Source organism: Camelus bactrianus, chromosome 10 (genome assembly GCF_048773025.1).
Source record: "Camelus bactrianus isolate YW-2024 breed Bactrian camel chromosome 10, ASM4877302v1, whole genome shotgun sequence".
Lineage (NCBI taxonomy): Eukaryota > Metazoa > Chordata > Mammalia > Artiodactyla > Camelidae > Camelus > Camelus bactrianus.
The window spans coordinates 12,497,154-12,520,577 of record NC_133548.1 but is presented as its reverse complement, the minus strand read 5'-3'; the positions used below and the strand labels follow the sequence as shown (position 1 = coordinate 12,520,577).

At 38.7% G+C, this 23,424-nt stretch overlaps 2 protein-coding genes and 1 pseudogene across 2 annotated transcripts; 2 read left to right on the top strand and 1 right to left on the bottom strand.

Annotated features, from left to right (window-relative positions):
- Window positions 1-8,266: 8,266 nt before the first annotated feature.
- On the top strand, window positions 8,267-9,184 carry LOC141578944 (olfactory receptor 9G19-like). The gene has a single exon (XM_074373025.1). It carries the CDS (start codon window positions 8,267-8,269, stop codon window positions 9,182-9,184), a length of 918 nt encoding a protein of 305 aa, XP_074229126.1.
- Window positions 9,185-19,350: 10,166 nt separating this feature from the next.
- LOC141578943 (olfactory receptor 9G19-like) lies at window positions 19,351-20,279 on the top strand (annotated as a pseudogene).
- A 1,766-nt stretch (window positions 20,280-22,045) lies between these two features.
- LOC105081028 (olfactory receptor 9G4) lies at window positions 22,046-22,999 on the bottom strand. The gene has a single exon (XM_010970149.2). The coding sequence runs from the start codon at window positions 22,982-22,984 to the stop codon at window positions 22,046-22,048; it is 939 nt and encodes a 312-aa protein (XP_010968451.1). The 5' UTR covers window positions 22,985-22,999.
- Window positions 23,000-23,424: the final 425 nt, after the last annotated feature.

The following is a 23,424-nucleotide window of genomic DNA, read 5'->3' as shown; positions in this document are numbered from 1 at the left end:
ACTCATTTTTATCTTGTAAGTTTACCTCAACTACAGGGAAGGTCCAAATAATATTACTAAAACACAAAAAGATTACAAATAAGCATATAAATAAACTTAGTAAGCTACAACACTAAATAGAGACATAATGAAGAAATTAATTAAGCCTATGGTACTGATGTTATCCACATGCTTTGACGTCATTGCATCGGGGATATTTTTCTCTTCAGTAAGTATTAAACAGTTCAAAAGAATCAGTCAGACTGAATGCTTAATTATAGTATAAATTCCTGTGTTCTTGAGGACACACTGTGAATTCCTGAATCTCATATGGGTGCACCTATGTTGATAACTTTGGTTTGAATAATCCCTTTATTTCATTCTCCTTGGTTTACCACTTTTAGAAGCCAATCGCATGCTTTCTAGATTCTTACTAATGGAGATCAGTGAAGTCTCATAACCTTTTTTAGTGTATATTTGCTCTAAGAGCAAGTATTTGATTTCATCATCTGGGCTAAGCAATATTCACTACAGAGGCAATGTGGAGGGGTGAGGGTGGCTGTTGAGGAGAATCACATGAGTTCATAAGGCAACTCCCTGAGTACAGTCATTAGAAGAGTTTTGTACAGGGAAAAGCTGACTCTCTGAGGTGGGGGAAGTTAGGAACTGCCTCTTCAGGCAAAGATTTTTGTTTTTAGCTCCATTCTTGTCTGCCCCATGTCCGTATCACCATCATTTTATGATCTCAATTCCCCCCTCCATCAGGTCCTTTCCCTTACCATAAAACATCTGGTGATGTTTGGAATTTAATTGGTATTGCTTGTCTGCAGTCCTTATAATCAAGCCGTGGCTTGGACCTCAACCATATCTTTCCTAAGGGACTAAAGGAGATGAGAAGCTCCTTCAAACCTACTGCTGAGGCTCTCCAAGTGCCCTTGCATGTTCACGGAAGGATAGTCGCAGTTTTCAGTTTAGAAGACCCCATGATTTCTACAGCCAACATCATGGGCACCATCAGTGCTACAACTAACTCATCTTTCAGTGCTTTGCTCTCCAATAGCAGACATGCTATGACGTTACTAATGATCATTTAAATTATCACGATGCCACCACATGCCAGCGCTCACCAGTGTCCCATTTCTCTGGCAGGTGATATATTTGCTCATTCTTTAAATACGTGAGCAAACTAATCCCAGAGACCCAGCTTAAAGGTTTGATTCCAGGGCTACAGCTAAGGTTAATTATGTCACCAGTCAGAGACCAAATGGCCCACTCAGATTGGGCAACTTGGGAATTTAATAAAGGGAATATCTATAAATATGTGAACAGAACATGAGAAAATGACAAAGGATAGACTAGTCCTTTGACACATCATCGTACTACATCTAGGCCTGAAGGGAGAAGGGGAAAGAGCAGTTACCAGAGCCCAGAGAGAGAAGGAGAGTCTGCAGTGAGAGAAACCAGATAAAAGCCGGGACGTCGGTCTAGGGATTAATGAGGCCGTCACCACCTGTGCGGGGACAGAGTCTGGAAATAAGTGTTCCGAACCCAGCGTTTTCTCTCATTTTAGTTCCTCCCTCCATTGGCCATCTTAAGTAATACAGTTCATTCAGGTTGGTTTCCTGGAGACCAGGGAACAGGATGGCGAAGGATGGCAGTTTATCTAGAAGGACAGATGGACGATATCTAAGCACCTCACAGATATATCGATACCTATGTGTTTACTAATATTCAGTTGTACATAGTGAATACATGCCTTCTATACGCATATTTGGATTCGGCAAAACTCAATACAGAACGTGAAGGAAAATTATGGCTGAATATATCTATCACTGGGGAAATCTCAGTCTCCAAACAAAACCTGTCTAAGTCTTATTAAGTAAAATTGACCTGACTTTGTCAATGCATAGTTTTGCTTTAATTGCCTTGTTTGCCATTCCCTCAAGCTACAAAACCATGAGGAATGCCATAGATGTAAAACCCTTGGGATCGACTGTTATCAAAGATTCTGGAACTTGCTGATTTGAATATTAGAATGTCGGGATGAGGTCTTGCTACAGAGGTCGGTAAGTTGTGTGATTCAGACTTACTGTTGGCACAGAAATCTTGTTTTATTCCCATAACAACTCAACAGTCATTTCCATTCTGTTATGACAGGAGCCTCAAAGCTTCGTTTTTATACCTCACTATCATCTATGGCAGTTTCTGAAACTGAGTAAAAAAGGAGACTGGGCTTTCCCAACTATTTGTGGTGAGAAATGACAATTTACGTTAAGGGGAGGAATGAAAAAATAAAACTATAATTGACACAAACATGCAAAAACAAAATTGCCATTGAGAACTATTTACCACAGGAATAAGCTTTGTGGCATGAGCCCTAGGGGACAGCAAACTAAAAAGGGCCATCTATACTCAGGCTCAAAATAATGAAAAGTCCAATTAAAAAAAAAATTTATCCCGGGGATAGGAAGACAAAAGATGCATTTAAAATGAATGTTGGACAGCAGCTTAGCATTACTGCCAAGTGGTCATAGCCTTCCGGTTGAGACCAACTGGGAGAGAACTCCTTTCTTAAGGTAAAACTTTTAACCTGTGACTTAGCATCCATGTTTAAGCCTAAAGGGAAACACGGTGAAAATGTGTGCACTGTTTCGTTTGTGTGTGTTTGTGTTGTGGACTCAGTTGAGCATTTTCAGCTGAGAAGGTCCACAGAATTCAGGCTTAGGGCCTGATGCTTAAGAAATCAAAGGTTATTTGCCCCTTTCTCTTCAAGAGGTGACTAACAGCAAAAATACCTAAAGAGAAGGAGGATTTATGTCACAGCAGGAGAAGGCTTTGGAGGAATTTGCTGTGGGAGAAAAAGCATAGAATGTGGAGTCAGAGGCACCAAGTCTCAGACTCAGCCATGCCACTGATTTGGTTTATAATCACTGGTGGTCACTTGGAGTCTCTTGGAGGGTGTCTCCTCATCCCCCTAATCCTGAGATTGGTAGGAATGGAGTAGAGTGTTTAGCATTCATTAATCAGCCTGGCTCTGCACATACTGATTCCGGCAGTGGTAGCTGCCTCCCTAACACCACCAAGCCTTTAGCCACAGCCCCTGACACTTCAAGCATCTTAATGTTGGTCCAAGTGAAGGCATTGTCTTTGAGAATTTTGTGAATGTGGCATGAAAATACCTCTGAACTCTCATCTAACGTCATGCCAACAAATACACTGTGTGCTCCCGATGGATCTGACGGACTTTGACAGTTCCTCCACCATCCATTCCATTTCCAGTTTCAGTGCCTTGGTGGCTGTGCCTTTTGCCAGAAATGTCTTCCTCAGGCATGGTAACTGTCCACACATCTTCAAACTCACAAGCATGTTTCTCCCTCCTGTGAAAAACCTCTGATCACACACACAGTGCTTCCTTCTTTGCTTCCTGGCAAGCTCTCCATTCTGGCCTGCCTCTCACTATCAGGTACAACAGGTAATTCCATCATAACTTGTTGTATTTGTCTGTTTGCAAAGATTTGGTGCCTCCCAGTAAAGTGCACCTTCTTGAGGCCACGCCCCATGCTTCAGGTTCTATCACCTTCCACAGTGCCTGGCAGAGTACTGGAACACAGTAAATGCTGGATAATTAGGGAGATTTGTGGACAATTGATTAGCACAGAGAGAAACAGCTTTAATCTTCCTTGTACAAGTCTTACATTTTGTGACTTTGAACAATGCACATAGAATCATTTCTGTGCCTCATATAGCCCACCTCTAAAATGGGGATAATAATCATATTTATTTCACAAGATTACTGTGAAAGTTAAAATGCAATGACTTTAAAGCATTCAGTGTGGTGTCTGATGCATACTGAGTACTCAATAAATATTACTAAGATAAATAATGGAGAAACTTGACAAGTTGCTTTTAAGGACATTAGCCAATATGACAGGTTTCTTGTCACTTAAAAGTTGGGTAATGAGTTGATGAAAAGTGAGGCCAAATATGTTTGGTGCAAAACCTATGTTTATAAACACTCAGGATAAGTGCAGTTCACTTTTGAAGCACTATTATGTTAGCTGAATAGAGACTCAAGTATTAAGTCTTTGAAGCACAATTGGTCTAAGGGTAAGACTATGAATTTTCTAATCAGATCGCCTTGGGTTCAAATCCTGACTGCACTTCGCCGGGCAAGTTAATTAACTGACATGATCTATTTCCCTGTCTGAAGTAGAAACGGCAATTCATACTCCATAGGTGTTTGCCAATTAAATAAAGACTTCAGGAAGATATTTTATAAAAAATAATTTCTAAAATATAGTAATTAGTGTCATTAATTTTTTAAATAATTCTCTTCTTTGGCACTGAGTTTAACACACTTTTTAGTTAATTGCCTTTCAGAGACTTTCAAAGCTATGAACCCCTGAGGTGCTTAAGGATCAAATACACTGGGGAACTTGAATAAAGATAAGTCATCTGGACCCATGGTGTCATCCTTTGTTGGCTGTGACTATGACAATTGCCAGTAAGTGTCCCGGTCCTGGGAAAGGTGAACAGAATGTTTCTGTACTTATAAACAGAATTGGCTGTAAACGGAAGAGACACAGGACTCTGACGGAAGACCATTTGGAAGCCATGAGTAAGTATTTATCTGATGCTACATGTGTGAGGTACTTACCTGTGACAGCATGAGTCTCTCAGAATTATCCTACTGGTTTTGAGTTAGGGTGTTGAAACCAAAAAGAGAAGGACCCATGAAGCCCACAAACAACTGTTAATCTAATATCAGATATTAAGTGAGGTGACTTACCAGGTCTCTGGAGTAAGACAACACCACTTACTAATTGTGTAATTACTAACTACTTATGAAATCTCAGTTTGGTCTTCTGTAAAATTGTTTCTGTTAATTCTTAAATTAAAATAATAGGAAATAAATAAAATAATGCCTATGAAACATTAAGCACAGTACTTGACTCAGAGTAAAGTATTCAAAATGCTCAGATATTATTTTAATGTGTGATAAATTCTAGCACAATTATGAGAATCATAAAACAAATAGAAACAGAAGATATTAAGTTTAAGGTTCAGTACAAGAGTTTTCAACTTTTTCTCACAGGAAACCCCTTTTAGTTCTCCTGGATCCGTGTTTTTAAAGACTTTGCTCCGTCGCCAAACTTCTCAGTTTGTATTGACAGTACCCAACTTAGAATAAACAGCCCACAAAACGTCATAGTAAACATACAAATTTAAATGAGATAAATGTTGAACTGATATACATTTTGCATCAAAAGTAGGTGGGAAAGATGATATTCTATTGGAGGGGAAGGAGAATACGTTGAATAATGAGCAATATGTAATACTAGAGAGTGAGCAGCACTAGGGAGAGTAGTAAAGTAGAAAGGGGTATAAGAATGTCAGGGAAGTGGACTGCACCAAGGTGATCAGGGAACACCTGGAAAGGGGTAATGTGAGTGGCAACTGACCCCTGAGAAAAGGGAGAGGATTCTCTATAAATATACCCGAGGAAGGGCATTCTATCCACAGGGAAGAGTAACTGTCAAGGGCTCTGAGTGAAACCAGTTTATTCTAGGAGTTGAAAAGAGGGCAGCATTGCTACTAGGCTGGAGCGGAGTGAACCATGAAGGAGAGAACAGGAGGGGCCGGGAGCAGAAAGCTAAGAAGCTTGTACGTCTCTGTAAGGATTTGGACTTTTACTCTGAATAAACTGTGAAGTCATTGGAGTGTTTGAAGAAGAACAGTGATGTGATCTAACTGGTGTTCTCACAGGATCACTCTGGCTGAGAGACTCAGCAGGGTAAGGACAGAAGTGGGGAGGAAACAGGGAGACCATCAGGAAGCTCTGCAGTGATGCAGATGTGAGATAGCAGTGGTTCAGTGCAGGGCTGAACCACCGGAGGTGGGAAAGTGGGTCAGATTCTGGGTATATTTTGAAGGTAGAATCAAGAAGTCACTGATTAGTCAGCTACAGAGCAAAAGACAAACAAGAGTAAAAAATATCCAATGATTATCCTTAAACTGACACGATGCCATTTACTACAGTGGAGAAGTCTGAGAGCAAAGCAGCCTCGGATGGACTATTGGAAACTCATTTTTTCCTGACCTTCCCAGTGGACATCGTGTAAGAGATGTTAAGCAGGAATTTGGATCTGTGAATCTGGAGTTTAGAGAAGAGGCATGGTCAGGAGGAAACAGAGAGAGAGAGACATACACACACAATGGGGGGGCTCACATATGAACAGCACTTAAATTCATTAGACTAGATGGTCCACCAGAGTGACTGTGGATGGAAAAGAGGAGAGATTCAAGGGTTGATTCTGGGGCATTCCAAAATTCAAACCTAGAGGCCATAATTCTAAAGCTACTGGAAAACAAGAAGTTTTAGAAGTAGAAGAAAACCCAGGCAAGTCTGATGACCTGGAAACCAAGTGAAAAGAGTGTTTCTAGCAGGAAGAATGGATAAAGTCTGTCAAAAACTACTGGTAGATCAAGTCAGATGAGAAGCAAAGCACCATCACTGAATTTAGCTGTGTGTGGGTTTGAACCAACACAGGGACCTTTAGAAGAGAAATGGTAGCAAAAGCCTCAGAGGGACAGTCAGATAGTGTCCTACATTTTACTCAGAAATAGGTTTTATTAACACTAATAAAACCTTGGACAAACAGTGTTTTTATAAGTTCCAAGATGGCGAGCATACACATAACTGTCATATTCACTGAAACTTTTGTTTATTTAGCTATAAAGCAACTTTAGTTGGTGGGAAGTTAGTGTGACTGGAACTGTTCCTTCAGTGCATGGATGCACAGACACTAGATATATTCCTGTCTATCCAGTTCAAGAGCACAGCTGGAGTCTACGTGCAGGGAATCCTGAAGAAAGTGAGCACATTTCTGTCATTGGATGGAATGCCAAGTCTTGTGGTCGTATTCTAAGATATGTAATTTTTTGCCTAATTGTTATTAAGATAAAAATTCTTGATAAAAACATTATAGTGCATTAAAAGTTCTATATAACTTGTAAGTTTATTCTCCTATACTGCTTACGTACTGTATATGAATTGCTTACATCTAAAACTGACTACATGCAAATAAAAATAGATTTTAAAAAAGTTTATTCTGTATAGCACAGGGAACTATATTCAATATCTTATAATAACTTTTAATGAAAAATATGAAAATGAATATACATATGTATATGCATGACTGGGACATTATGCTGTACACCAGAAATTGACACATTGTAACTGACTGCTTCAATAAATTTTTTTAATAAAATAAAATAAAATTGGCTATTTAGACTATTGCCAATTATATTTTTATTGATAGAATAAGGAAAAAATAGTTAATCCTTTGCCTTTTATAATCCCATCTTTCTATATTATTTTCCTGCATACATTTCCTCCCCAAAATTGTATATATTCACTTTTTATTCTTATAATCTGAGTATATTCTTATCCCTATAAGTATTATTATGATAAGAATTTATAGGGATTCAGGGTGTCACAATATATGGAAGTGCTAAAAGAAAAATGCTTGATTCTTCACAAAATATATTAAAAATAAGTGATGTTCAGAGTTCCAGTTACAAACAAGTAACACTTTAAGCTAAGAAATCACACATTTAGCAGTAAAGCAGACTGGCATGATGAAGAAGGCTAAACTACAAGAAAACAGAAATTATAAGTACATCCTTTATTTGAACAATCATTCCTAAGGTGGAGGGGGGGACAGTACCCAACTTCAGACTTTTGGAACTGCATTTCTAAAGTCATTAAACAAGTGAGCCATTAGACTGCGGTGGCTCTTATTTATACCCTGATAACTATTGTAAGCAAAATAAAATGTTAAGCCAGAGTTAATGCCCTTGAATCCCAGAAAATGAAACTTAAGAAGCACCAATCACAAACAGCCAGGTAGATTTTCCCAGATTTGTCAACTGCTTAATCTATTGCCAATCAAATGATTGTCTTGCTTTGATCTGTGCCTTTTTCTATAAAAATATCTCTCCTAGCTTTCCTCCTTGGGGTACTCATAATTCATTTGATAGCTGTGTGATTCAAATAGTGTTTGCTCAAATAAACTATTGAAAAGACTAATGTACCCAAATTTATCATTTGATAATATATATAATTGTAAAGTCTAAGTGGTTTATTACAAAATGAAAATACTTTCTAAAATGAAAACTTACATTGTTGGATCATAGATTATTTCACATATTTTCTATGTATTCAGGCCAGTGATTAAAACTGAATTCTCATTTTTTTCTCTTCTTAGGTAAGATTCCAATAACCATGGACAAGAGCAATCACACAGTGACTGAGTTCATCCTGCTGGGCTTCACAGCAGACCCTGTGATGCAGGTGGTCCTCTTTGTCATGTTCTTTGGTGTCTATTCTATGACTGTGTTAGGAAATACCACCCTCATAGTGTTGATCTTTAATGACTCCCGGCTGCACACACCCATGTATTTTTTCATTTGGAATCTGTCTTTTTTGGATTTCTGGTATCCATCTGTCTACATCCCAAAGATCCTAATGATCTGCATCTCTGAGGATAAGAGCATCTCCTTTGCTGGCTGTGTAGCTCAGTTCTTCTTCTCTGCTGGGCTCGGGTACAGTGAATGTTACCTGTTGGCTGCCATGGCTTATGACCGCTATGTGGCCATCTCAAAGCCACTGCTTTACTCTCAGGCCATGCCCATTAAGCTATGTGCATTTTTGGTAGCAGCCTCATACCTCGGTGGCTTTATTAACTCTTCCATCATTACCAAAAAAACTTTTACCATGAACTTCTGTAATGACAACACTATTGATGACTTTTTTTGTGATCTGCTTCCCCTGGTGAAGCTGGCTTGTGGCAGGAAGGATGGCTACCAGGCTCTGATGTACTTCCTCCTGACCTCCAATGTCATCACACCCTCTGTGCTCATACTGGCTTCCTACCTCTTCATCATCGCCACCATCTTGAAGATCCGCTCCACCCAGGGTCGCTTCAAAGCCTTCTCCACCTGCTTCTCCCACCTGATCTCTGTCACCTTGTACTATGGCTCCATTCTCTACATCTATGCTCGTCCACGATCGAGCTATTCTTTGGACAGGGACAAAATAGTTTCTACGTTTTACACTGTGGTGTTTCCCATGTTGAATCCCATGATCTATAGCCTGAGGAATAAGGATGTGAAGGAGGCTCTGAGTAAACTCTTCAAATAAATGAAGATTCACTCCTTTTAATGAGATGCAAAGACAATTTTTCATCAGGTAATTATATTTCAAGAAGTGCAGCCATGATGTTCCATCATGATCAAGAATTCTCACAGTGACTGTTAAAGAATTTGCACTCTTGATACCTGGCCATTCAAGACACCCAAATGAGGAAATTAAGGCAATTTGGAGGATAAAATTTAAATATAATAATAGAAGGATTTTCATTAAATTTCATGTAACTCTAGATTAGACACAAAGAACTTGAAACCAAAACCTCCCTTCTATCTTATTACAGTGAGATAACAGCACACTCCTTTAGCATATGAAGGTTTTTGACTGGCTGATAATCATAGAATAGTATCTAGATAGTTTTTCCTAGGAATAGAAAAAGAATGCTGAATTAATTTTTCAGTTTTTTTCTATGAATATTAAGTAGTGGAAATCATCAGTTTCCATACCCATAACCAAATTTCTTAAGCATTTTATACATATTTTTCCCCCAAAATCATTAAGACAAATATCCAGAGACATCCATGAAATAATCAGTACAACTAGACTTAGCAAGCATGACCTCTTCAATCTACATCTCTTACCCATGTTATGCAATTAGGGAAAAAATTCAGTCAAGTTCCCATAGATATGATTTTTGTGAATCATTGTATAACCCACTGGGCTATTCTTGCATTTTATAGTAGTGAATTTCCATGGACTTCTGCTTCCAAATTGTGACTTTTTGAGCATCAAAACACAATCACTTTAATAAATAATAATAATAACTACAATGAGGTGAAACAACTTGAGAAATAAAACTCTATGGGTGCACATTATTCTAAAGAGAAAAATTTTATAGGCAATATATAAAGGGAGTGATTAGGCAAGTGAGGAAATATGATGAGATGCATAAAATTTTGATTTTTAAAACTGAAACAATGTTAATGTAATTAATTTCAATAATCCTGAATACGTCCTTATTTCTATAGGTATAAGCAATTTAAAAAATGCAAGAAAGTAAAATGTCAGCAAGTAGTTCCCCAAAATGCAGCAACTCCACTCAGAGCAGGAAAGACTAATCAGCACAGGCAGGGATATATATTAACCTGAAATTTAAATCCAGCATATATCATCACTACTTGTTGTAACACGAAGTAACCCAACAGAAGCTAGGCCCAACTGTATGACCCTAAGATGCTTGATTTAGACAACGTTCTAAGACCAAAAGCTATTTATGCCAATGCAGACTCTCATTTTCTAAAAGATATCTATTACCCATTAATAATAAAATATTTTCTATAAAATATATTCTAACTGTATCATTCTATGGGGAAATGTCAGTAACAAAAAGTTACGCTGGTGTAATAAACCTATTCTTGAAACATCCTAGCATTGTAAATCTTGATATTTAACTACAATAAAGATACTCAAACTGCTTGTCAAGATCTCCTACTTAAATCCTTTCAACAGAAGTGAACAAGTCCCATTCTCCAAATAATTTTCAATATACCCAGATACGGTAAATTTCACTGACCTAAGTGTATAGCCATAATATTTTGTGTATGAAAAAGTAATCTCAACTCCAAAACCAAGTCTAAATAACGTTACCAGACTCCAGTAAGATGGTAAGATACAGATAATGATGATCCTAGGAAGACATTAAAAAAACAGTAATAAAACTTTAATTAAATATATGGCATTAGTATTTTAGAGAATGTTTTAGAATATGTTTAAGTGTAAATTTGGCAGTCAGTGTTTTTACTCACTGTTGGGAATGTTCCGTCTGCAGCTTATGGTTGTAAAGCATTCAGAAGAATCTTCAACATTAATTTGAAATTACAGCATGTATTTCTAAGGGAATTTTATTACTCAAAATACAAATGAAGTTTAAAGTCTTAAAAGAAAGTAGTTTCTAAACTGTGTCTTTTAGATATATGAGCTTTAATACAAATTTTTGTAAGTACAAATGTTTGTGAGTGTACTTCTGCACGCAAAAATTTCCTTGGATTTACACATGCTATTTTAAAAAAATGATACTTACGGTCTTTCACAGCATGTGATGGACAGTGGACATTTCTGGAGAGCAGGACTTTTGGGATCCCCAAAATCACACTATATGGGGTTTTTTATTCACATTCAGTGTTGTATCTGGTAAAAAAAAAAAAAAAAAAAAAAAAAGGAGGTGGGCAATAGGATCGATATAGCTGAAATTTACTGTAACTTCCCATTGTTATAATCACAAAACAAACCTCTCTCTCTACCTCCCTTCTTGCATGGCTCTGGTCCCTTCACACTTTCTCAGCACTTCAGTTGAATGAAAGTTACCTGGTAAGTTGTCCAAATTATCTTACTGTTAGAACTGGGTCTTTGATTATCTTGTTTTTATTTGTTTGTGGTACCTTTCCTTTGACAGAGAAGGCTAAGAGGATGCTAGGAAATACACTGCTAAATCCCCTGGGTTCCAGCCATGATACTTCTTGATCGCATTTTACAGCCTCCAGTAATTTTTCTCTGGTGATTGGCATCAATCGCCCTGCCCAGCAGAGTGGTCCCTATCAGTTCGATGCAGGAGGAGCCCAGCATGACCAGGGTACTTCCTGGATTCCAACCGGTCAGAGCACCTGAGGGTGTTTCTCTGGGGAAGCATTCTGCCCTGGTTCACTCATGACCTCCCCTTTGAAGACCCTCAGTCCTTTCCCCTCAGACAAAGAGAGGGGTTCAACTTGATGGACTGAGATCCCCAACCTGGCATCTTCAAGTTTTGATGAAAGCACTAATCTCAGCACTTGCCCCCAGGGACGCAACACTGCATTTTGTACACTGTCTTAGCTGAGGGGGTGTAGGGGAAGCAGTTACAGAAATTTCTACCTGAACTCCCAACAACAGTAAGCCTCATTCCATGGGTCAGGGACAGGGAGCTAAAATGAGGGGTTTGTTTTATTGAATGTAGCTATACCCAATACGATGTCTGGGTCTGGGTTTAAAAATAATCATCTACATATCTATTCTGACTGGGCTCAATGAGAGATGCATGCAAGCCAAAACTATCTTTAAATTATTTTTACGAGACCCACTGTCAAGTGTGTACCCCTGATGTTTTTCCATCACTGGAGATTAGTGTTAATTCAGAGTCAGTATCCAATAACCCACAGAAGATCTAGATATTTACCTTTTCCCAATATAAGATTACTCTCATAAATGGTTGCTAGCCATTCATAAGAAGCCTTGGAAGAAGATGTACAGTGTACACATTGGCTAAGTTTCAAGATTCTTCCTCAAAGGGTCCATGTTTCCCCATCGGTCCAAGTTTTCAGTGGCTGTAAAGTAGCTCACGTTGGAGAATTACCCAGGAGTGTCATTTCCCTACTAGATCATCTTGAGGTAGTTTTTATCCAAGTAAAGACAGATGTTTTTTCCTTACAAGGAAAATATCACCTTGGTTGTTTTCTTACCTACTTCATTCCATAAGAATCACCTAATCCATGAGACATTGCCACAAATATCTGAACAACAAAATATTTGGTTATGATCTAGGGTTTGTGGCACATTGGGAAATTGCTCCCTTCTTGTCTCTGGGAGTTGAATATTGCAATACAGCTTTCTGCCTGCCTGTTTCTTTTCTTCCATTGGATAGTCCAGATTTAAATTTCAGCAAAAGCCAACTTACCACAAGATATGTATAATTTCTACTTGTATCCCAAGAAATAGTGTACTACCCCTAGAACTAATAACTTCAGAGCGTGTTACTTCTCTATTCTTGATGGTGTAAGAACAGAGTGAGGTTATACGCTCTGGAGAGAGAGCTTGGAAATGGGTCACTTGGCAGGAGGTACGGTCTAGGTCCAGGAATGCAGACATCTGTGGTATCTTTGCAAAAAAAGAGGACAGGGAAAAATCACTCTGACCTCACTTCTTTCCCTGCCAGTGACAACCACTGGCTAAACCCATTAAGCAGACAGAGCACAAAGGAACCTACTGATACAGTTAAGACAGCTGAGCATCCTGAAGCAAAGAGCAGGTTAAAAGTGTAGAGAATGGATTTGGAAGGACAAAAGGTATTCAGCAGATAATAAAGATATCAGCATTACTGAGCGTATATGCTTTAATATGCAAATATCTGGATATAAATGTATAGTATACACAAGCATGTACACACATGTTTATTTTGCCTTCTACATAACTAGAGAGAATGACAATGGAAATTTTGACGTTACATTTCACCAGGGAATTGTAGTCTCAAAAAAAAAATTCCCCATCATTGAATAATACCCAATTTGTCAACACGCAATGCTATTTAATTGTTCTGTTAGTTATTAGCAAAGCCTAGGAACTCCTAAGGGGCTGCAGGAAGTACAACCCTGGGGATTCAGAAACTGGCATAAAAGATTCTGGGACAGGCAGATTTGAACTCTGTTGAGGTGATGATGTTGCTGAGAATTTTAGGTAAGTTGACTAATTCAGATGCTACAGTTAGACGGAAAATGTTACCTGTTCCTCACAACCAGTCTTAAGATCATTCACATACTAAGATACAATATGTGCTAATGAAGGGGCCTCTTTTGAAATATCTTCACCATCTTCCTACTGAAGTTTCTGAAACTTCTGAGAGTTCACAAGAAGAAGTAGCACTTTTCATTATTAGAGACAAAAATATCCATTAATATTGCAGAAAAAGACAAGGGATGAAAGAAAAAAATAATAATAACCTAAATACACCAGAAAAACAAACAAGCAAGCTACTATCAGGAACCACTTACGAAAGAAACAGCAGTGTTAATATCTCACGGGCAACTGAGGTAACAGAATGAAGCAGCAGTGATTACTAGAGATTATTTTTCTAAAGAGCAAAAGACATCCAAAAAAGTACAAATTTTTTTGTTTAATATTCTTTAAGACAGCGCAAAGGCATATGGCATTTTTGAGAAGAATTCCAGCTAAGAGAAGCTTCTCTCTAAATATAAAAGGTTATATTTTAACAGTTTTGAAAGAAAAGTGCATTATTTAATTTAACACAAAAATATGTCCTTAGTTAGGAAGGACAACCTGTCAGCTAGTTAGCAAACACAGCTGGATTGTCACAGTGTTCTGACTGTGATTAACAAACACAGAACTCAGTTCTTCAAGTCAGTCCCTGCCCAGGGAAATGTGTGCCCCATCTTCTTCCGTTGGTGTTAGGATTCAAAGTAGATCTGTCTGTAGCTTCTCTTTTAAAATGTAAACATGCAACACATCTTTGTATTTGTTAACCCTTTGAGTCTTCACAACATTATAATGGAGGCAGGACTCCTGATATAAAGAAAAATAAGGAAACAAATGATATTTATTTCAGCATCTCTCAGACTTGATCCACAGACAAGCCGTTGGGCTGCTTCAGTGAAAGCTGGTTCCTGGGCCCCACCGCTAGCCTGCTGAATTAGGAGCTCTGGGCTGGGCCAGGTGAATGTTATGGGCATGACATTTGAGAACCACTGGTTACCTGAGTGTCTATGATGTGCCAGGCACTGTGGTTAGTCCTCCTTTGAGTTATCTCAGTAACAACACACCATAGGAGGGATAAGTTATCCTTGCTTTACATATAAAGAATTTGAGCCTTTGCAGTGTCGCCTCTGGGTGGAGAAGTGGAATCCTTGTTAATTGCCTGAAAGTCATTTTTTTTTTCATGGTATCCAAGCTGTCTCTGGTTTAAACAGTCAGCTCTGATTTCTAAAGCAGGCTTCCTATATCCACCGTGGCATTCTGTGACAGAAAGTCTGTTGCTGACCTGAAAAGCTTCTCTGACACTGTCGACTGAAATAAAAAAGCACAATGTGAGAGCCGTGAGTTTCAGTTTTATTTGGGGACTTAGGACTATTGCCTGAGAGACACGAGGGACGCCCTCTTAGATGCCTCAGAGGAGCTGCTCTGAAGACACAAGAGGGGAGGTCAGCACATAAGTGGTTTTAGAGGCGTCGTGCAATCGAGCACACGGCTTGGTAGAAGGTTGCTGCTGGTCAGAAGACACAGACATCTTAGTGATCTTAGTGCTCCTCTTCCTATGGGAAGATGCAAGAAATTGCATTCATAGAATTTTCTCCCAGAAATATCTATTTGAAGGCCTGTCCTGCCAGTTTTCCCAGAGCACAGTATCTCATTCTTCATCCTCACCCTGAACTCTTTTCAGGGTGTGTTGAAGGATGGGAAAATTCAGTGGCTAATGACTCAACCCTCGTAGGGCCAGATGGTGGCATTCTTTAGCTGACAATACAGACTCGGTCCATTTGGACAAACAAATATTTGGTAAGGATATTTTGTAGGCAGATTTGTTTGTTTCTTTCTATTCCTTTCTGCAGGCAATACAACTGGCCAAGGGTTACTCGTGCCAGAAAACACATATGAGATCTCAAACAATTCTGCTGATAGTCGAAGGATAAAATGCCATCATTAGAAGCCACCCAGAAAATTGATACTATCGACTTGTTTCTCTTGCAACTCATTCATTCATTTGTTCATTCATCCATTCATTCATTAAATATGTATGTGTGTCTACTATATGCCTGGTAAAATTCTAGGTACTGGTTGTATAGCAATGAACAAAACAGACAAAAATTTCTACTCTCATGGAGTTTATTTCCTGATGGGCTCATATCTCTGCATGACCCCAGAGACCCAGTAGACTCATGAAAAGGTGAACTGGGCACAATATCATTGCAAGTAATCTTACCCCTCAGGGATATTCTCCAGCTGTCTTTTTATTCCTTCACATAACTCCTAGATAAAATGTTTCTCTGAGTTCTGTGAGTTGCTCTGGGAACTAATCAAACCCAAGGTGGGGCTCCTGGAAACCTCTGATTTATAGCAAGTTGTTCAGAAGTACAGGTAACAACCTGGGCTTGCAACTGGTATCTGAAGTTGGGAGAAGGAGCAGTCTTGTGGGACTGAGCCTTTTCCTGTAAAATCCAATGCTATCTCAGGGTAGATAATGTTAAAATTCTGTTGAATTCTTGGACACCTTGCTGGTGTCCAGAGTATTGCTTGTTTTATGTGTGGGAGAACAACCCCCAGATTGGATTTTGGGTCTCAGAGAACCAAAATGTTACATTAACTATAAATTTCATTTTAGGACTATAAAAGAAGCATTAAAAAATGCTTGTTGTAAAGTGGAAATTTGTGACTGTGATAGAACTGAGAACTACCACTACAGATGGTATCAAATTGGGATATGTCTTTTTTAGAATTGTACATGGCTAGTTATAAAAACTGGAAAGCAGTGCTAAATCCTGGGCTTTGGGACTCCAAAAGACCTACAATAACTTATTTCTTTTTACTTGCCATAACCAGATGGATTAATTTGCAGGTCTCCACTGTGACAGTTCACTCTAATGCTCAGTTTGATTCTCTCTCTGGGATTTATGATAAATGTGTCAAAGGCTCCTGCAGAATAACTGAGGAGAGAATTTCCTCTATGATTGTGGAGGAAAACTGTGCAGAGGAGGCAAATTTTTACTTTAGGGTCTGGGCCTGAAAATTAGACTGACGTAAGACAAGAGAAAAGCATACAAATTTATGTAATATAAGTTTTATATCACAGGGAAGCCCTCATGAAGAAATAAAGACCCAAAGAAGTGGCAAAATCTAAATGATTTCTACAAGTTGAACAAAGAGAAGCAATTGTGAAACAGTAACTAAGAATATATGTGTAGGCGAAAGGAAGGTAAGAATTGTTTTAAAAGGAAGGACAAAGCTGAAGGGTTCACACATCTCAATTTCAAAACTTACTACAAGCTACAGTAAGAGGCATTGATATAAGGACAGACATAAAGATCAGTGGAGTAGAATGGAGAGTCCAGGAAAAACAAAAAAACAAAAAACTGCTACATTTGTGGTTTTGGTAGGTAGGATAATGCCTTCCAAAATGTTCACATTCTAATCCCTGGAACATGTGAATATATTTGGTTACAAGGGAAGTGGAAAATAAGGTTGCTAATCAAGTGACTTTAAAATAGATTATACTGGACTATAGGCTGGACCTAACATAATCACAAGGATCCTTAAAAGTTGAAAAGGAGGCAGAAGGAGTCAGAGGGAGATGTGACTGTTAAAGAATGGTCATAGAGACATGCTGGTGCTGACTTTAAAGATGGAGGAGAGGGATCACGATCCATGGAATGTGGGCAGTGTCTAGAAGCTGAAAGTCAAGGAAAGGGTTCTCCCTGAGAGTCTCCAGATAGGAACACAGCCCTGCTGACATCTTGATATCAGCCCTGTTGGACCCAGGTTGAGTCCAAATTCTAATCCTAAAGAACTATAAGGTAACATATTTGTATTATTTTGAGCCACTGAGTATGAAGTAACTTGTTACAGGGACAACAAGAAACCAAAACAATAATCAACTGATTTTTGACAAGGGTGCCAAGACAATTCAGTTGGGAAAGAATAGTCTTTTCAACAAACGGTGTTGAAACAACTAGATATTTACACTCAGAATAATGAGGTTGATTCCCAACCTCACACCATATACAGGAAATAACTCAAAATGGATCATAGGTCTACATTTAAGAACTAAAACTATAAAAATCTCAGAAGAAAAAGAGCAAATCTTTGTGACCACAGGTTTAGGCTATTGGGCTAGATTATTTCTTAGATAAGACACCAAAAGCAAGCAAGGAAAAAAATACATAGATTGGACTTTATCAAATTTAAAACCCTTTGTTCATGAAAGTACATCACCAAGAAATAAAAAGATAATCCAAAGAATGGGAGATAATATTTGCAAGTCATATGTCTGATAAGAGACTTGTCTCCAGAATATATAAGAACTCTTACAATTTAACAATAAAAAGACAAAAAACCTAATTAAAAATGGGTCAAAGATTTGAATAGATATTATTCCAAAGAAGAAAAACAAATAGCCAATAAACATATGAAAAAATGATCAACATTACTAGTCATTAGGAAAATGTAAATCAAAATCACAGTATTTTAACACTTCAGACACACTTGCGTTGCTAATATTATAAAGGCAGACAACTGGTTTTGGTGAAAATTAAGAAAAAATTAGAACCCTCACACCAAGCTGGTGGGATTGAAAAATGGTACAGCTAATGTGAAAGACAGTCTGGCAGTTCTTAAAAATGTTAAATACAGATTTACCATGTGACTATGCAATTCTGCTCCTGGATGTCTACTCAAGATTCGTTCATAGCAGCATTGTTCATCATTGCCAGAAAGTAGAAAAAATTAAATACCTATCAATTGATGAATGGGTAAACAAAATATAGTGTATCTACATAGAGGAATATTGTTAGGCAATAAAAAAGAATTAAATAATGATACATGCTACAACATGGATGAAAAAGAAAAAAAGAATTATTTTAACAAAAACTCTTTGTGCAGAATTCTTTTGGTCTCAGCTTCCTGTCTTTGATAATGAGAATGTTTCTCTTCTCCTGGTATTAGGAGGGCAGCTCTCACGTAAAAGTTTTATTTCTTATTTTCAGAAAGCAAAAGGGAGATCACACTGTACTTGGGTATCTACTGTTTAATTTTTTTTAATGCCATTAGCTTAAAATAATTCTTATGCCAAAGTGGCATATTGGGATGGCATATTCTACCACCCTTCATGTGTCACCACCTTCTAAACCACGGGTCCTCTCCCACATCTCATGGGCTTTGAACTACTTGTTCATTTGTAGCTTGGAAATGGGAAATAGACATTTTTCCCTCAGTATTTGAATTTAATTAGCTCCACTCCCAGTTCCTCTTCACTTCATGAGCCAGTTTTACTTTCTTAATATCATCTAACATTAACTAAAAATATTTCTATACTTTCTTGTTTATTTATTATGTATCTCTCCCTTCCAAATGAAGACTCAGTAAGGGTCAACCTTATCAACCTCACTTCTGTATTCCAATGCCTAGACAGCACCAAGGGCTCAAGAAATGTTTTTAAATACAAGAATAAATGGCCAAACAGCCTTAAGGCCTCCTACTACTAAACGCATTTTAATAACATAAATAAATTGTGGCTCAGAAAGCTTCCATCACTTGCCTAACCCAGCCAAGATTCCTGCTCAGATCTTCCTTACTCCAATAACCAAGGCCTTGACCATATCTCACAGGTTTGTAACAGAGAATGACCTCCTTTGGTACTGGTTGCGGTAAACATCTCACTCTTTCATTTGTAGGTGAGGTCTCTTTAAACCATGGAGAGAAGCAATCACACGGTCACTGAGTTCATCCTGGTGGGCTTCACAACAAACCCTGTGATGCAGGTGGTCCTCTCTGTGGTGTTCCTTGCTGTCTACTCTGTGACCCTGGTAGGAAATACCACTCTCATGGTGTTGATCTGTAATGACTCACGGCTGCACACACCCATGTACTTTTTCATTGGGAATCTGTCTTTTTTAGATTTCTGGTATTCCTCTGTCTACACTCCAAAGATCCTGATGACCTGCAACTCTGAAGACAAGAGCATCTCCTTTGCAGGGTGTGCAGCTCAGTTCTTCTTCTCTGCCGGGCTGGCATACAGTGAGTGTTACCTGTTGGCTGCCATGGCTTATGACCGCTATGTGGCCATCTCCAACCCCCTGCTCTATGCTCAGGCCATGTCAAGGAGACGGTGCCTCTGCTTGCTTGTCTACTCCTACACTGGAGGTTTTGTCAATGCAATAATACTCACCAGCAACACATTCACTTTGAGTTTTTGTGGTGACAATGTTATTGATGACTTTTTCTGTGATGTCCCACCCCTGGTGAAGTTAGCATGTGATGTGAAGGAGACCTTCCAGGATGTGCTGTACTTCCTCCTGGCCTCCAACGTCATCACCCCCGCTGTGCTCATCCTGGCCTCCTATCTCTTCATCATCGCTGCCATCCTGAGGATCCGCTCCACCCAGGGCCGCCTCAAAGCCTTCTCCACCTGCTCCTCCCACCTGGTCTCTTGTACTATGGCTTGTACTATGGCTCCATTCTCTACATCTACTCTCGCCCAAGTTCCAGCTATTCCCTCGAGAGGGACAAATTGGTGTCCACATTTTACACTGTGCTGTTCCCCACGCTGAACCCCATGATCTACAGTCTGAGGAATAAAGACGTGAAATAAGCTCTGAAGAAACTCTTCAGGGTAACATAATGCAAAGTCTAAGCTACGGATATTTCCCAAACCAGTGCTCAGTGCAAATAGACTGCTTCAGGAGAGGCCTGGGGAGAGGCATTAATAAAACACCTGTTTGAAAAAGATTTTGTTTTTATTAGTTTTTGCTTTAGTGACAATTATAATCTATAATATACTGATTCATTTTAATATTAATATAGTTTTTTTTTAATGTAGTATTAGGTTCAATGCAAAATAGAAGTGTATATATTCTATCTGGGATCCCAAAAAATTAAATTTTACTTTTCTTTTTCTAAGTGGATCCAATTTATTTTCTCTACTTTATTGGATTTATGAGAATATGAAAAAAAAGTTAAGTTGATTCTGGAGATTTGAGGAATACATCCCTAATCCTTCTTGTCCAGTACTTACAGAACTTCTGTGGAAGTCGAAGAAAAAGGAATGTTAATAATGTTGTGCTGAAAACAGAGACGGCAGTGATGTGTTATTTAATGAATGCAAATGAAAGATCAGAAACATCAGAGCTAGTGCAAAGAGTGGAGTGGGCACAATTTTTTGCTTTGTACTTTTAATTTAAATGAGTTCTATGTATGTGATCATTACAACAATGACTATAATATTTCAATAACAAAGTTTTGACTTCTTAGGCACCAGCTAGTCATTCATCATGTGTAACTAATAATCTCTAATTAGCAGTGTTATAAAAAGTATGGGAAAAAATCCCAACTAGACTTGCCATATACTGAATATGGAGCTTTAGGTTTCTTTGTACTTAAAATCTTCTGGTAGGAGGTGGTAGGATATAGCTGAGTGGTGAGTACATGGTTAACATGCACAAGGTCCTAGGTTCAAGCCCCAGTACCTCCATTAAAATAATAAGTAAATAAATAAACCTAATTGCCTCTCCTCATCCCCCAACAAACACAAAAATAACCCCAAAAAACAAGCAAATAAAAAATAAGTAAATAGATATAATATTAAATATACATATATATTTAATCTTCTGGTAGGACAAAAAAGCACTGAGTTTAGAATATAGTGGGGGTTTTGTTGGTGGGTGGGTTGGTAGGTTGGCTTCTGTTAGTTCCACCTGATGTTACTTTCCTTCATGGAGAACACGTGGTGTATGAAATGAGGAAGAATGTGGCATACCCCTTCTCTGTGACAAATCCTGCTTGCAGGGTGATACACCATCCTAGAGACACGTCCCTCCATAGATTTAGAAAGGTGTTTAATTGTTTGTTTGTTTTCAATTTAAACAACTCAAATATTTTTGCCTAATGTTAAACTGATACAGAAGATACAAATTTACAAAGGCATTTTCTACATACTCAGTTAGAGTTTTATGAAAGAATATAGAGGGATTCCTTGCTGAAAATAAATATGCAGAAAATCTTGAAAATTTCCTGACATTTAGCCATTCCAATCTTTTCCCCACACAACAAAGTCTGCTAAGATTGAAAGTCAAACTATATGCACAAAACCCAACCAATTCCTCTTTTTCTCTTTCTAAAACCTCTCACAGATAATCAAGCTGATAATTTTTATGAAAATCTAGTACTGCCAAGAAGCAAAACACAATACTGTAGAACATCAAACAGCTCGATATTATGGATTTAAAATAGTTTAATCACAACAAAATAATAATAAATAATTAAAAATGGTTTGATCAATGTTTCATCTTTTAAGTATAACCTGTTGCATTTACTTGAAATGTTGTGACACTTACAAACATGTTTGTAACATGGAAAGTGCAATGAGAGCGTGCTGCCAAAAGATAACCTTCATCTCTGGCGACTTCTGATCTGTGTTGCTTTCCAGAAGGCCTCCTTGACATCTTTGTTTCTCAGGCTATAGATGAGAGGGTTGAGCAGTGGGTTGACCACAGTGTAGAACAGGGCAGCCACTTTGTCCTTCCCCAGGGAGTAGGTGGAACTTGGCCTTGAATACATGAAGAGCAAGGATCCATAGAAGAGCATGACCGAGATGAGGTGTGACGCACAGGTGGAGAAGGCTTTGCGCCTTCCTGAGGCCGTGCGGATCCTCAGAATAGCCAGGAGGATGTTGAAATAGGAAATCAGGATGGCAAGAATGTTGGAGAGGACAGTGAAGCCCACCACTCCCAGGAGGACCTTTTCATAGACCTGGGTATCTGTACAGGACATTTTCACCAATGGCGGTGCATCACAGAAGAAGTGGTCGATGATATTTTTGCCACAGAAACTCAGGCGAAAGGTGTTGGCGGCATGGGCGATGGCATTCAAGAAGCCTCCTGTGTAGGAGCCAGCAACGAGTCTGGTACAGAGAGAGCTGGACATAGTGCTTGAGTAGAGTAGCGGGTTACAGATGGCTGCGTGGCGGTCATAGGCCATGGCCGCTAGGAGATGGCACTCAGTGTAAGCCACAACACAGGAAAAGAACAACTGGGCTCCACACCCAGCCAGGGAAATGCGCTTATCTTCTGAGACACAATTGGCCAGGATTTTGGGAGTATACACAGATGTGTACCAGAAATCCAAAAAAGACAGATTGCCGATGAAAAAATACATAGGTGTGTGCAGGCGGGAATTGACACAGATCAAGATAACTAGGGTCATGTTCCCTGACAAGGTGATCAAGTAGAGCACCAGGAATATTCCAAATAGAATCAGCTGCCACTGGGGGTCTGAAGAGAGACCCAGTAAGATGAACTCAGTCAGGATGGTGCGATTTCCTATTTCCATGTCCACAGAGGGGAAGGCCTGATAACAGTCATGAAAAAAAAATTTAGTGATTTTTGTTTTGAAAGAAATAAAGGTATATGGCTCAAGTCAACAATTCATGAACCCCTTCCTATCTAGATAAAAAGATAAAAAAATTCAGTCTGTGACTTGGAAAGACCACCGGAATGGGAGTTGGGATCTGATTTTGGAATTAGGGCTTTTACTTACTAATTGTTTCTTACTAATTGTTTCATGCAGGACAAGTCCCTTAGTTTCGTCCAGCAGGTGAGAAAAATGATGAGCTATGACAGGTTGTCTGATGGAGTTAAGGAGACATAAAGGAAAGCATCCAGCCAAACGTCAGGCCCACGGTGAGCACCCAAACATGTGAGTGTCCCGTGTGTGTCAGCGAGTGTTGACATGTCAGGCACGTGCTGGTACTTCACAAATGCCAGTTTACT

Bases quoted from the DNA above. Each gene is read 5' to 3' on its own strand.
- LOC141578944 (XM_074373025.1), top strand. From the start codon at position 8,267: ATGGACAAGAGCAATCACACAGTGACTGAGTTCATCCTGCTGGGCTTC.
- LOC105081028 (XM_010970149.2), bottom strand. From the start codon at position 22,984: ATGGAAATAGGAAATCGCACCATCCTGACTGAGTTCATCTTACTGGGT.